We start from the raw sequence: 14,624 nt of genomic DNA on the forward strand, positions 1-14,624 counted from the left end.
AAAAAACAACTGTAATAATAACAAGATTGTCTAGTGTCATTACCTATTTGTGAAGTAAAAATGCATTTCTTTTTTTTCTTTTTGAATTTATTAACTGCGAAAAAACAATACACTTTTGTCAAGTGGTACACTGCCTCCAAGCATTGGCTTGGGACACATCACGTAAGTTAGTGAAGCCACCTGCTGGTAAAGAGGGAACATCACTACAGTGACTCCTAAAATGTAATAATATAATTTGACCACAAGGTGGCAGCGTGACCAAGCAGCCACGTGCATGCATTGCAAATCCTGATTTGCATACACCTTCATTGTGTCTTCTAATTTTTTATTTTTTTTGGTGGAAATGTCCTTAAATTACACTCAAACCGAATAAGGTAGAGTTAGTTGTACTGGATTTTAGTTATTTTTAGTTCATTATTTATGTATTAATATGTGGGTTTTTGTATTATTGATTTTTATGGCTCCAAATTAGATAGGAACAGGCCACACAGTCAGTCACATACCTGGTGTAAAACTGACAGGTGGACCCTGCCTGGGCATCTCTCAAGAGGTTTCTTTTCAAAAATCATTATTAACAATGCAGAACTGAACAGTATAAACACAGCAGGCACAGAATTGCACAGATAAATCAGGAATGCTTAAAAAAATATTTTTATTGTTTATTGTAATCAAACATAAATAAAAAACAAATAACTGACAAAACATTAATTGTGCTTTACAGTGTCTTCAAGAGCAGTGATAGCCTATATTTTATATTATCATTTAAACAGCTGATTATTTTCTTGATTACTCAATTAACTGTCTCGACTGTACAAGGTCATAAATGATGAAAATGTCTATTACAGTCTCTTCAGGTCAAATGTGATGTCTTTAAATGTTTTGGCTCAGGCAAAAAAAAATTGCATAAAAAAGATTAATCAATTATCAAATATTGGTTGCCAATAATTAATTATATTTCTGAGGATCGACTAATCTGTGCAGCTCTATAATTGTAAATTGTAAAAGAAATAATAATAATAAAAAATAAATAAGTGGAAAAAGTTTGAAGTTGAGGACATTATTTGTTGATTTATGAATTATGTTTTGCTAACAGACAAATTATTATTATTATTATTATTATTATTATTATTATTATTATTATTATTATGAGACATGTATTCCGTTGAGTTGTGGGTCGTGTTGTCCTCTGTCTGGATTGGTACAGCTCAGGAGGAGGAGTTTAGTTACGTCCTCCTCCTCGAGAATCACGTCAAGTGGATCCAGCTTATCCACACACACACGCCTGTCTGCCCGGGAAGCAACGCCGAGACGATGCTTCTGGAGAGGTGACCACCGGCGGATCCCGACACACATTTCCCCGCTACACATGGAAAATAAATAACCGAGGAAATCAGCTGCTCTTTCTCCTTAAACATGCCGAGGAGGAGGCGGTGAGAGCGGCGGCGGTGGAGGCTCAAGATAGGAGCGCTTTCCTGGGAAGGGGAGGGAGGGAGAGAGGGAGCCCACGGCGCTCCCTCTTGTCTAAGAGGATAAAGAAAAAAGGGAAATCGAGCTATTTATAAGCAGACTGTTTGGACTATCCTCCGGTGTCACCATGAGCGGCGGCCCGGATGAGAGCTCGGTGCGCGTCGCCCTGAGGTAAGGATGCAGCGGACCCTCCTCTCTCTAAAAGATGCTCACACCTGCTACAACCATGCACGTGTTATTCCTGCTTTTATTGTCGCTTCACCTTCCGTCATTCACCACATATTTACCACATGTGCCTCTCTAGTGCATCCATTCTTCTTTTTCTATCCCCCCAAAATCCCCTCCAAAGCAGCAACACCCTTCTTCTCTCAGCGTGCTTTTATTTTGAAGCCTCCTCTTTATGCTTTGTGGAGCTCATTGCATGATTTGCACAACAAATATAGACCATCGCATGCTTCACATAGCAAATATAGACTAGTACATGAGCTTCTTTTGTTAATACCTGCACTGCATGTTCATGCTGTGTGGTGGATTTATGAATGAAGATCTGCAGCTCTCAGGGATTAGGCCAAGGAAATAAGCCTGTAACTCTCCCCTCACAGTGTGTCTCCTGCAGTCAGAGCAACACACAGAGGCTGATAGATGCTATAGAGCATAGGGATGAACAGAGCTTGTTGTTACACTTTTTACTTTATTTTGAATCCCTCAAAAAATATAAATCCTCAACATGTACATTCAGTGAAAGCCTTAAGAGTGAGAATGACTTGAATCTCCTTAAACGTATTCTTTTTAAATGATATGGTCTGTCAAATACATTTTTTGCACTTATGACAACCATCCCTGTGGTGAAAGGGTTGGTAGTCACACACTATGGGGTTAGTTGTTATTTTAATGAAAAAATCTTAAAAATTACTTTAAAAGGGAAAAAAACATTTCTATTAGTGCATTTTTTACCCTTATATAGCAATATAAACAGCAATAAAATGAACCAAAAATGTTAGATGAGATCGTCACTGTATCTTCTAAACAGAATGTGTTTAGGCTACATTGAAAGTTAAACTGTACAGATGGTATGAAAAATGGATGGATGAATAACTGACATGCTGTAGGGGAGAACAGGGTCGGTCATCACATTTTTACTTTTATTTGAATCCCTCAGAATCTGCTCTTGATGCAGGAGATGTGTTAGGTTGTTGAATTTCAATGAAATTAACTTTCAAAGACATAAAAATGGCCAATAATATTTAGAAAGTCTTTTTTGCTTTATCCAGGTCTCATAATACATCCATGACAAACTTAAGCTCTCCCTTTTCATTTTACATTTTATCAACCCATTGTGTTAAAGCCTAGAAAAATAAAAAAAACAGAAGAGCTGGATGTTTACATTTTGACATACTGAACACCAAAAATCCTTTTAACTCAATGAGAAGTGTCTGAAATAGCTCTGTTGGTGACCTCTGACCCCAGTTTTGAAAATTACAGCACCAGTATTCTTTAACAGAAAGTTAGATCTATAAGTGTGACAACTTACCCCGTTCTCCCCTATAATGCTTTACAGGTTATAAGAGGGCAAATTCTGGATCTTTGAAGTGTTGACTGCATTTGATTCATTAGTTTTTGAGCATTTTTCATTTATAGTGCGTTGTGTGTTTAGTTTGACGCAGTTTGCTGTATCGCACTGATCTGACCCTTGCCCTCTTGGCCAATCCATGCTGCCTCTAACAGACGAGCTGAGACAGTCACCGTCTGGTCACCACTTATTTCAGCGTTTCTCAGAAGTGTTTCTGTGACTTCAGACATCAAAAGAGCGGCATGATAGGGCGGCAGCTAAAGTCCAGGGCAGGTGCTTTTTATTTGGTGTGTGTTGGAAGGACAATCTTGTAACGTCATGTGAACGGGATCAGGGGAAGAGAGAGAGAGCGAGAGAAGGACAAAAGCTTGTTCCTATCACGTTTCTCTTCCCTCGCTTGTTATTGTGCATTCAGACTTTGACCCAGAACTCTTGTTTGCTGTGCCGACTCAGTTTACTAGCCCATCTCGCTCTGTCATAGATAATAAACAATCTGTCAGCAGCATAAATCCCATCATGCACTGGTTGTTCAGTGCAATAGAGGCAGTCAGATCAGTGAATTTTATTTATATTGTCAGATTGCATTTGCCTGGCTTCCTAAATAGTGCAGCATAGACAGGGAGTTGCTGTGTTAGTTTACTGTAGACACATTTCAAAGGGGGTTTAATCTTGAAAAGAACACATAATCACACACACACACACACACACACACACACACACACATACACACACACAAGGCTACAGAAAGGAGTGTGTTTGTCTCTCTGAATGGAAACTTTACCTGCTATTGTATCTTCTTAGAAAGCTCGGGCTTCATTCATTATTTATAGAGCTGCTCTGTCGTCTTGTTTGCTCGTCAGGTTTCCACCTGTAGTCCCATTGATGGCCAGCCAACTATTATTGGTTCATTCTCTCATATATTTGTCTTTCTTTGTTCTGTTTTTCTGTTCACTTATTCATTTGATAAGACTTTTGCACATATCAGTAATTATTAATGACTCAACATACTCTCAGCTGACATGTTCAGATTATGTTCCTCCGTCATGCAAGGGTTTGATGACAGTCGTGAATTTAGAAAATGTTTAGTCTGAAGATAATATTTAATATTAAACTTTTAAAATGACTTGGATGACAGTTGGAGCTGTTTGGTCATTGTGATACTTCAAAACATTAAGTAATACTCTTTATACTGAAGAGAAAATCATGATTGTAGAGTCAACAGTTCAAAGCATCTTCTGAGGTCAGCTGTGGCACCTGAGAGTGCTTTGTCACTAATCCTTTATTTCTCTCGCTCTCTCTCTCTCTCTCACACACACACACACACACACACACACTGTGATCCACTTCCTGTCACTGAGACTCAGCTGACCTTACCTGCGAGCTCACAGGGCTCTTTAATCTTCTTGTACGTGTGCTTCATTTGCGTGAATGAGTTTAGACCTTTTTCACATAAGACAGGTAGAGCTAATAACATTAACTCATTTATTTCATTAGCTCATTTATATTTAAGTGTCCAAGAGGTCACTCTAGTAAGCCATCATGTGCAATACCAAAACCATAGAACTGGCAAACACTATTTTGCAGCATAAACTCACAGATTTGTACCGTAAAAGCTGCGTAAAAAATGGACAGGCGGAGGGCGCTAAATAGTTAAATCATCACAAAGAAACTGAGATCTGTGTGGTTACATGAGACCCTCAGAAAAAGGACTAATCCCGGTGAGTACCACCAGCTGGTCCAAGAGCTTCGCCTGGATGATGGTCGGTTCATGACTTATTTTAGGATGAGACTGAGACTGTTAAAAGGTTTACTGTCAATAATTGGACCTAATTTGATTGGTAAAACATTAGAAAGTAGTTGGTGCTACAGTATTTCAGCTTCGTGCTATAAAAGTGCAACGTCAGCACTACTTTTTTATGATTAAGTTCACTAAGTTCGCTTGTTTTTATAACTAAACTGCATTTCATACTAATTTTAATTTACTCTGTTGTTGTGTTGTAGGCTGCATTATGACTTTATAGGACAAAAATCAAAAATTCAATCAAAAATTTGAGATTTACTTGTGATTTGCAAAAAAATGACATGGTCCCACCTCTGCTTACATGTCCCATACAATAATTGTATGCATTTATTGTTCTGTACCTGTGCTCAGCTGATAGGCGAGGCTCTAATCTATTTAGGCTGTATTTATGCTATATTCTCAGCCAAATTGAGACTCAGCAGTAATAATGTTTCCATCTGAGTCAGCCATTAGAAACTTTCACGCAGTCCCATCCCATGTCACACCTTTTCATATGCTACTAAATCACAGACTTTATCCCTTTGAACATCAAACCGCCGCTTCATGTTGGTGTTTTTCAGCTCGGTTAATCGCCGTGGCAACATTGTAATTATTTGGAGCTTGTGGTGAACATGAATTGTAAAGCATCTGAAAGGCTTCTCCTCACTCTGCGATAGTTTAGTTAGCTGTGTGTGTGTGTGTGTGTGTGTGTGTGTGTGTGTGTGTGTGTGTGTGTGTGTGTGTTTGCAGTAATCAGCCAGCAGGTTGCCAACCAAGTGCCTGCCTCAGCCTGCGAGCTAATGCTGTCTGTTAGCAAGTTCCTAATCCCTGAAACCAAAATGTCGGCAGTGATGAAAAGCTTCTTTATCATCACAATTTTCTGTCGTTTTTTTGCGGCAGAACGGGAAAGAAAAGGTCTGGAGCCCGAACAGAGGGGAAGGTGTTCAGGGAGGTTTTTTTTGGTCATTTTGATTCATAACTGGAGATATGATGTAATTTTAAAGTATATTTACTCTTTAGACTCTCGATGGATCTTCAGTGAGAGTGTTTAAACATCAGATGTGTGTGCTTTGCTGACATCTCTGGTTTTGAAGATTATCCCGCCTGACAGCGTACAGATGGGTCACTCCAGTAGCACATCGTTGGATGATTCAGCAAACACACACACACACACACACACACACACGGATAGTGTTTACTGGGTTGTTATCCCCGTGTGTGTGAATGTGTGTTTCAGGCCCTCTGTTCCAGATCTTTTTCCTTTACGTAACATCCCATCTGTGTGTGTTTGCATATGTTTATCTTGTTCCATATTCCACAAAAAACCAACGCAGGAAGTTAACGATTTATTTAGGAAGTATGTCATGGTACAGACTTTGCCTGAAGGAGCCACTCAGGTGACTTATTAGTATGTCAATATCTTTGAAGTGCAGCTTTAATAATTAAGAGCCAGCAGCAGAGAGGAATCTGGTTTCATTCTGTTGAATTCAGAACAGACAGCTCCTTATTGTTTAAACAATTAAACCGAAAACCTCCCAAAATATTGCTTTATACCTAACTTTTTTAAAGGGTTAGTGCTAATGAATAACTTTTCTAACTAATCTAGGTCACTTTACCTGGACAGTAACTACAATTACAGCCTAATGCCATTTGAAAGCAAAAAAAAAAAAAATCATCATGCAAGTAAATAGAAAATGTATCTATTTAAATAGATTTATGATGTCAAAGTGGACAAGTCATGTACCAGAATTTTCAGCAACTTTCTGAGTTATTGTTCTGACTTAAGGGGCATTCGCGTCAATTTTCCCGGTCGGAAGCTTGTTTTTTTCAATTTTTTCTGACACAACCTGAATGCAGCCTAAAACCACATAGGTCTGTGTAACTTTATCACATTTTTTGGATGCAGTTTTATTTTAATCCATCACTGATTTACAACATTGACCCAGGTCTAATCAAAATGGCTTTTATTTATTTTTAATTATGCTGAATAATCTTCTCAGTACTGGTTTTGCTTTTTTTTTTTTTTTTTTTGCTTTTTCAGTGAACACTATGAACAAGCATTTTAACATTGATAGTATGGCAAAATATATATAAAATTGACACATTTATTATGTCTCATGGTATGTGTATGTCATATAACGCTGATATTGTCACTGATTTCCAGAATCTATTTCATTCACAAGTTTCCAGTTTGATTCAGTATTGATTTTTCTGGGGATATTTCAGATATCATGATGCAAATACCTCCGGTGGGGCTTGTTTTGGATCAGACGTTTTGGCAGAGTGCATATCTGTGTGATGTCTTGTTAAACTGTGTTGGAGATTTGTGGTGTTTCTGAAATATTTCACCTCACTTTTGCATATCTTACACATGGCTTTGCTTTTGTCCAGCTGTTCTCTGTCTTCATAGTTCTTAAATTCAAAATGTTACCAGACATCTGCCTTTAGGCTCGGTGATGCCGTCAGTGTAGCCACTCCCGGCATGTTTTGATTCGCTAGTCTCTCGTGTGGCCAGATCAAGAGAAACAAGAAAAGGCATATTTAAAAGATAAATCTCAAGATTTTTTTTTTAGATCGTTTAAATGAAGATAGATTCAAATCTGAAAACTGATTTTTTTTAAACTCAGCCCTAGTGTCATATCCCCCAAAGCTTTCTGAAATAAACTGTAACTGGGAATGATTGAAGGTCCTCATATCTGACGTCTTTGTGAGCCAACACAAGAATTTAAAGCTCAGACCAAATGAGTTTTGTAAATAACAATAACAAACAAAAAAATGTCATAAATGCAAGCTAGACCTGGTCTGACCCCCACCAGCTTCACTCCTTTACTAATATCCACATTGTCTGACTCCTATTGGCTCCTCTCAGGTGTCTGTCAGACACTTCTCCCACCCTCTTGACCTTTGTGGATTAGGTTTGAGGGCAAAGGCTGTGCGCCTGCTGCCGTGCTAAAAAAGCATTGTGTGTGTGCTCATATATGTGTGTGTGTGCGTGCATGCATAAACCCGTGTCCATCCAGGCAGATTCGTGATAAATATTCATGAACCAACTCAAGTGAACCGAGACACAAAGCAAAGCACGCTGCAAGCCATCTGCCAGCTGCCGTCATGTGATCCTGCAGTTACTGAGATATTCAATAACTTCCGTCTAACTAGACAGAGGGTAATTAATTCAATATGGATTTTTTTTTTATTTATTGAAATTACAGTTGTATTTAGTGTAGCTGTTTTTAAATCCATACTTCTGACCATCAGGCAACTTTTCCACTGTTTTCAATAGATACTCTATCTAATGTCCCATGTGTGCCATGAGTGGGCTGAACTGTCCTTGTCAAAAAAGAACATTTCCATTAAGCTGGTGTCAGTGCTGGAGGCCTGTGTGTGTGAGTGTGTGTGTGTCCTCATACGCCCTCTCTTGACAGCCACCATCAAACCGCTCCCTCCTTCCTGCCCCGGCAACCTTTGACCCAGGAAGCAGTCAGAGCTGTGATCAGTGACCCAGTCAGATTCCCCCGTGACAGCTTTGTTTTAGCTGTCACCATGGTAACCGTGGGTCCTTTCAAGGTTTGGGTTGTGTGGCGATGCCCCTGTGAATGGACACCGGTCAGTCAGCCATCTAAACAACAAGAGAAAGAGCGGGGGGAAGCTGAAACCCTGAGTCAGCGGTATTCTGTCTCTGTCTTCCCACTCTCTTGACCCGTCTCCATTTTTCCGACCGTCATTGCCAAATGCTGACTGTCACATCACTGCCAGGCTGTTTTCACACTGGACAAAAAAAACAAGAAACGTATTCAAGGTCTTTGTCAAACGTCTTTATCACTTCCCGTGAACTGGAGGCAGTTTTCTGGCCATCCTGAAAATATCAAGGATGCATCCTTGTTTGAAAAATGAAAGGAAATCCACTGTAAGACCAACACCACAGATTTGTTGGCACAAATAATTAGTGAATTCTTCAGTATACGGTCTTTGTTAATAAACAGCTATTCCTCTAAACTGACAGCAAAACAACTTACCCTAGAGTGTAATGATGCACCTGCCTCACTGACGTCTTGATAAATTTATGTTTAATGTGGTAATTCTGGATAGGATAATTAGCAAATTTTGCAATATTATATTAAACTGACTAAAGCAAGATGCCAAATGTTATTTTGATAATTGTTTTAGTGAGTTATGTTTTTAAAAGGGCTGTCAGACAATTCATTTTTTAAAATCACAGTTAGCCACGAATTTTTTCCATTATCATGGAATTATTACAGGGTGGCTGCAGGACCTTAAAAATAGTTAAAATGTCTTAAATACACATTTACCAATAATAGGCCTTATTGTCTTGAATGTTGATTAAAAATAAATGTTTTTTAGTCACGTTGCCACAAGAATTTGTGACATCATTTAACTAGGAGGAAAATTTCTATTAGACAAGGGAACAGACATTGACACACCTATATGCACATAATACCCCTGTTTTTAACCCCTCTATGCATTTTGATCACAAAGTGAGTCTGCATCTTTAAAGCAAGCTGCAACCTCTGAAGCAGAAAAATGAAGCTCATGTAGAAGTGACAAAAACTGCATCTCCTCTAATCATCTTTTGAGGCTGGCTCAGAGAAAATGTTGCATATTCATTGTTTATATTTTACAGGAATACCTTCTCATCCCTAGAGATGTGATACATACATTTTTTTTCTAAATCCTGCACTTTAGAGAGTTTGCAGAGTTTGGCTGCAGCCTCTTACAGGTTGAAGACTTGTTAGAGCTTGCTGCTTACAGAAGAACACTGAGGAGAGAGATGCAGTAGATCAGCTCTTGATGTCAAGAGCAGCTGCCAGACAATAGAGAGACTGTCGCTGTAAACACAGTCCTGCTGAGCTGTAGTGCATTCAAACAGTAGCTGCTCTTTGTGGCCGGGCCAGTTTTCACTGTCCTAAGGTCTACTTTCTCTCTCATATCCATATCTTTCCATTATTTCCAAATCTCCGCAGTCATCGTCTTGCTCCGGGCGGCCATTAGACCACCATCAACACACAAATGCAAATGCACGAGTGCACCTGCTGGCTGATGGATTATGAAAGAGCGGTCTGTTTATGTGTGTCTGTGGTTATATAAAGACGATAGTGTACCTGAAGGCGCTCTTTAAGCACTCACACTGAAAAGGATGTGAATGAATGTACGATCATGTTTCCTTCAGTCAGAGAACAGAGTGAAGCTCTTCAGTATTTACACTTCAACAGAGGCCTTTCACCAGGGTAGGATTGGCCGTGTGTGTGTGTGTTTGTGCGCGCACTTTGGTCCCTCATTAACCTCTGTTGGACATCATCAGTCCACAGTTCAGGCACCTTAGAGGACTACGGTCCACTCATATCTTCATCAAAACACTCACAGACATTCTTCAGCTGCTTAGCCTCAGCTGTTATTGAACATTTTTACTCGACTGCACATTATGAGCACCGACCCAGAGAACACTGCTTGTTGTACTCTCACATTTCACATTTCTTTTCGAAACTGAGAGCGAACTCCAGGCAGATTTTGTAGTTCCCTTATGATTTCCATTTTTTACTTTTGTACGCAAAGAAAAGAAGGCATCTAACCAAGAAGATGTAGATGGAGGGAAGCAGGTGGTCAACCACTGGCCCAGGGACCCCCAAAGTGGGTCCATGAGGCAGTCAGGTCAGTGTATTGAAATGTTTTTTTTAATCCATAAATGGCAACTGCAGTAAAGTGCTTGGTTTGCATCAAGTGAGGAAACCAGACCTGCAGTGTTCGAGTTATTAATAAATACCGAAACATTGCATGCAATGCTCCACCTTCCACCCTCTCTCCCCTATCTCATTATCAGCCTCTTTCACACACATAGCGTTGAATATTTGCAGGTAGTTAGCCCTGAAGTTCCGAATTGGTATTTGGGAAAGCCCTAATGACGATGGTGCGTTACTGTCTGTGGAATGCGGCCTGTTTTTTCCCCGATAATGCTACAGCATGATGATGTGATTGTGCTCCTGATTGACATTGTATTAACTTATGTTGATGATGATCTGATGATGTTTTACTGTCTAAGGGCCATGTTTAAAGAAATGTGCAGGTTTTTTTATTGTATATAATGTATATCTTGCACAAGATAAAGCTACAGTAAGTGAGATACAGTTCACTGAAGACGTGAAAGGGACACACAGTATAGTCCATATATGCATCTACCTCTTCAAATTCATACATACACACACATTGGATTACACAGACACACACAGAGGGGCTTTGTCAGCCTCTCCCCATGTGACAGGTCCAGTTAGGCTCCTGTTCTCAGTCTCATTACTGCGATTACAGCAATAGCCTGAGAAACACAGGACTACTCACATGCACACACACACACAGACACACACACACACACACACACTTAGAGAAAACCCAGACATCATACACCTTCAGCCTTGATTTTAGAGGTCTCATACTTCGAAACGTTAAAGAGGAGATAAACTGATGAAAGTTAAAAAAAAATCTCAACTAGCTCAAGAGTCCATCCTGCCACAAATGATATCAGTTCATTTTCATTTTCAAACTTGCAAATGAGGACACTTTTTTGCTACATGCACACACTGCAAAACCTCAAGATACACAACCACGCACACAAAATCTCCCTATATGATAGCATAAGGTTAACATGACTGCTACTATCTTTGCATTTGGAATTTTAGACACCATCTCAAATCCTGATCTTTGAAATATAAAGACATATTTAACAGATAAAACTACGCCCATCAGCATTCCTCCTCTGCTGACCTATCGATCAACATAAGTGGTTAGGAGGAAATGAGGAGATGGTAAAAAAAAAAGGAGATGAGTCAGTCCATCACCACCATGCTGCTGATCTCATCCTTCCTGTAACGTAGCCAATCAGATCACATGCTGACATCACCTTCCTGACAATCAGCCAATCCAATCACTCCCTGGAGATGCAGCCGGTCACTCTGCATCATCGCTGACAACAATGTCTGACGTTTCATTCCTATCCTACCTCCTGAATCTAATCCTCAGTAATCTAATTTTTGGGTTACTGTTGAGGTTCACTTCAAACGCTACATACAGCCAGTTCAGGCAGCTCCGAGTGATTCAGCAGAAACGGAGAGGAACATCTGAGCCCACGAGGCAGCAGACAACAAGACTCTTTTCTGCACATTTCAAACTGTGACCAGCCCTCTGACTCATCACCTCACCTCATGTATACACACATATTTTTAGATCTTGCAATACTCAAAAGTGTTAAGTATTCAGCAGTAGTGTTTCAGGCTGAGATTTTGTGCCTTTAAAAAACATATTCAACTCTAGTCTGTGGTAGTTAAATATGACCTACATTGAAGGAAAGAAAATACTTGTTTTAACTTTAAAAAAAAAAAGTTATTGTCTGGGCTGCCTTAAAATCTTAAGTTGACTGAATTTGAAATTTTAATTTAGTAATGATTCAACTTGTCTTCTCAATTCAGCCCACTTAAAAGCAGCCAGGACACTAATTTTTTAAGTTAAAACAAATAATTTCTTTTCACAGTGTAATCAAAGAGACATGGACGATATCGATACTATTAAGGTGACTGAAAAAAAGTCTCCTTCTAAATTCTAATCTAAATGTGTTTCAATTTAAATCTCTAAAATCTAAACTACTTGCATTATGCATTATGTGCAGCATCCCAAAATGTGCAAAATTTGCTTCAAACAACGCAAACCTTTGTTATAATGTAAAGTGCCTGGTGACAAATACCCCAAAATTCACTTTGCAAAAGTCTTTCTCTAATCCACTGCACTTTTTAAGTTCTTAGTCTTTTTTTCTTCTTAGTAATCCATCTGACTAGCTGAAACTGTCTTTTGAGATTAATGTTTTAAAGGGATATTACACAAACGCTTTCACTTGGTCTTTTGGGCCCTGATCTGTGTGTTTTCACCTTTGATATTCCGTAGAAATAATAGTTGTTTCTACTGTTATATTTGTTTGTTTTTTTTTAAGACAAATACATGATATAAAAGAGAGATGAATTTATTTGGGATCATCAAGCTTCTGCTCATGCTCTGCTCTGCATGACTACTACCCTAATTGCATTGAGTTAACAACTCCCCAAAATGTGGTGAAGTTGCATGTACAAGAGAAAGTGTTGAGGCTTGCTTTTTTACGCGCACGTGTGTGTATGAGTGCGTGATTGTGCACATTTAGGAGGTCGCGGAGTTAAATTTCCTGGAGAAACAGCCTGTGAGGAGCCAGCGTGTGTCACTCTAGAAGGAGGATTAGCGCTGAAAGTCTCCACAGTGCTGAAGGGCAGCCCTTATTCAGCCAGGAGAAAAGAGTGTTTTGGGTTGAACCAGCAAGTGAAGCCTGCCAGATCATAATCACAGCTAAAGTCAGTCACACTAATAATACACCAGCAGGACGGGCTTCACACCTAGCTTATCCCTCACCTGTTTACAGTTAGCTGAGACGCGTGATGCCAGAACTTGTAAAAGTTGTGAATACATACTCAGAAAGAGGTCCATTGTATCACAGTGCTCAAACATCAATAATAAAAGGCCAACAGACACTTGACCTTTATTTATTTGAGATCTGTGACACACCGCCAGAAAGCTAATGATGTACAACATGGATTAAACGAGTTGTCTGGAGGGCATTCTGCATGTTATAACCCATTACATTCAAAAAGTGTTAGCAATTATCTCATTTTTTTCAAAACCACATTTTATATTTTTATAAAGACTGCCAAGGCACCCGCTGGCCTTCATTAATTTTGGTGCACTACCTAGGATGCGATTCTGGTGCAAGACGGGTGTCCAACGCCTAGTTCAGTGTCTTTGAAAGAAATGTGGGGTTGTACAGAATAATCTAGTTGGTCTGCATGAGTTAGAATATTTAAAACTTGTCACAATTAATTTGATAGTGATATGTAGGAAAGTCTTAACGGCAGGATGTGAGAAAACTAAGTGCTGGACAATGAATAATGCGTGAGAAAAAAACAGAGTCCTCTCACAAGCCTATGCTCCTATGGATATTTAATTAAATGACCACAAAGGTGACAATTCAAGCTACACGCTCTTTACCAGACCAACGTACATAGAAAAGTTTTATTATTGGTCTGCTTTAGCACCTTAAAGAGACAAGAAATTAGAGGGAAGAAGTCTGTTAGTTGAGTTTCTGAAAGCTCAGTCATGGTCTTGTTATATGAAAGACCGTCATTACACAGACAGATAATAGGTCTGTTTGACTGGACGGACTGTGGTGGCCTCCTAATGTGGAGATAGTCATCAGTGTTTTGTCTGGGCTGTACCCATTATGTCTCTTTCTCTTTTTATCCTCTTTCGTTCTCTTTATCTCCACAACATTTTCTCAGACATTCATTTTCCTCTTTAGCCCACCCTCTCTGTCCCTCGGTATATGGAGGACCCCGGGGACGTCACACAAAACAAACATTGTCTCGCTGTGGAGATGAACACAATCAGAAACACTGGGCATTTATACTTAACGGGGTTGAAGTTATACAGACTTGTTCCTTTGTTTCTTCTATTTCATTCTACTTTACTGAATTTGAAATTTTCTAAACTTGACATCTATTGTTGATGTCCATTTTTCGTTTCAAGTCGTGAAGTGAACAATGACCCGGTGACTTCATGCCCTTGCTGTAAGCAGCAGTGAGTGGCTCCATTGTTACACAGGATTACAGTAATGACTCTCTGTCAAGTTTTGGGAAGGTGGCCAAAGGGATTAGTGCAGATTCACTCCTATAATGCCCTAAACCATCCTACTATTAAATCACAGTCTCCTCAGATGACCTAAACACTTTGACT

The 14,624-nt window shown here is 39.4% G+C and overlaps 1 protein-coding gene across 4 annotated transcripts in view; it reads left to right on the forward strand.

The window, feature by feature from the left end:
- The first annotated feature begins 1,278 nt into the window (after positions 1-1,278).
- Positions 1,279-14,624, forward strand: part of LOC121961184 (kinesin-like protein KIF21A) — a 42,661-nt gene continuing 29,315 nt past the window's right edge. For 2 of the 4 annotated variants that reach the window (XM_042511066.2, XM_088072521.1), the window contains exon 1: positions 1,279-1,638. In XM_042511066.2, the coding sequence (XP_042367000.2) occupies positions 1,595-1,638 (44 nt within the window). In that variant the 5' untranslated portion in view covers positions 1,279-1,594. The remainder of the gene's footprint in view (positions 1,639-14,624) is intronic. The other 2 variants (XM_088072522.1, XM_088072523.1) reach the window with 1 other exon arrangement.

The sequence above is a fragment of the Plectropomus leopardus genome, chromosome 22 (genome assembly GCF_026936395.1).
Source record: "Plectropomus leopardus strain MGB_pleo_1.0 chromosome 22, ASM2693639v1, whole genome shotgun sequence".
Taxonomy (NCBI): domain Eukaryota; kingdom Metazoa; phylum Chordata; class Actinopteri; order Perciformes; family Serranidae; genus Plectropomus; species Plectropomus leopardus.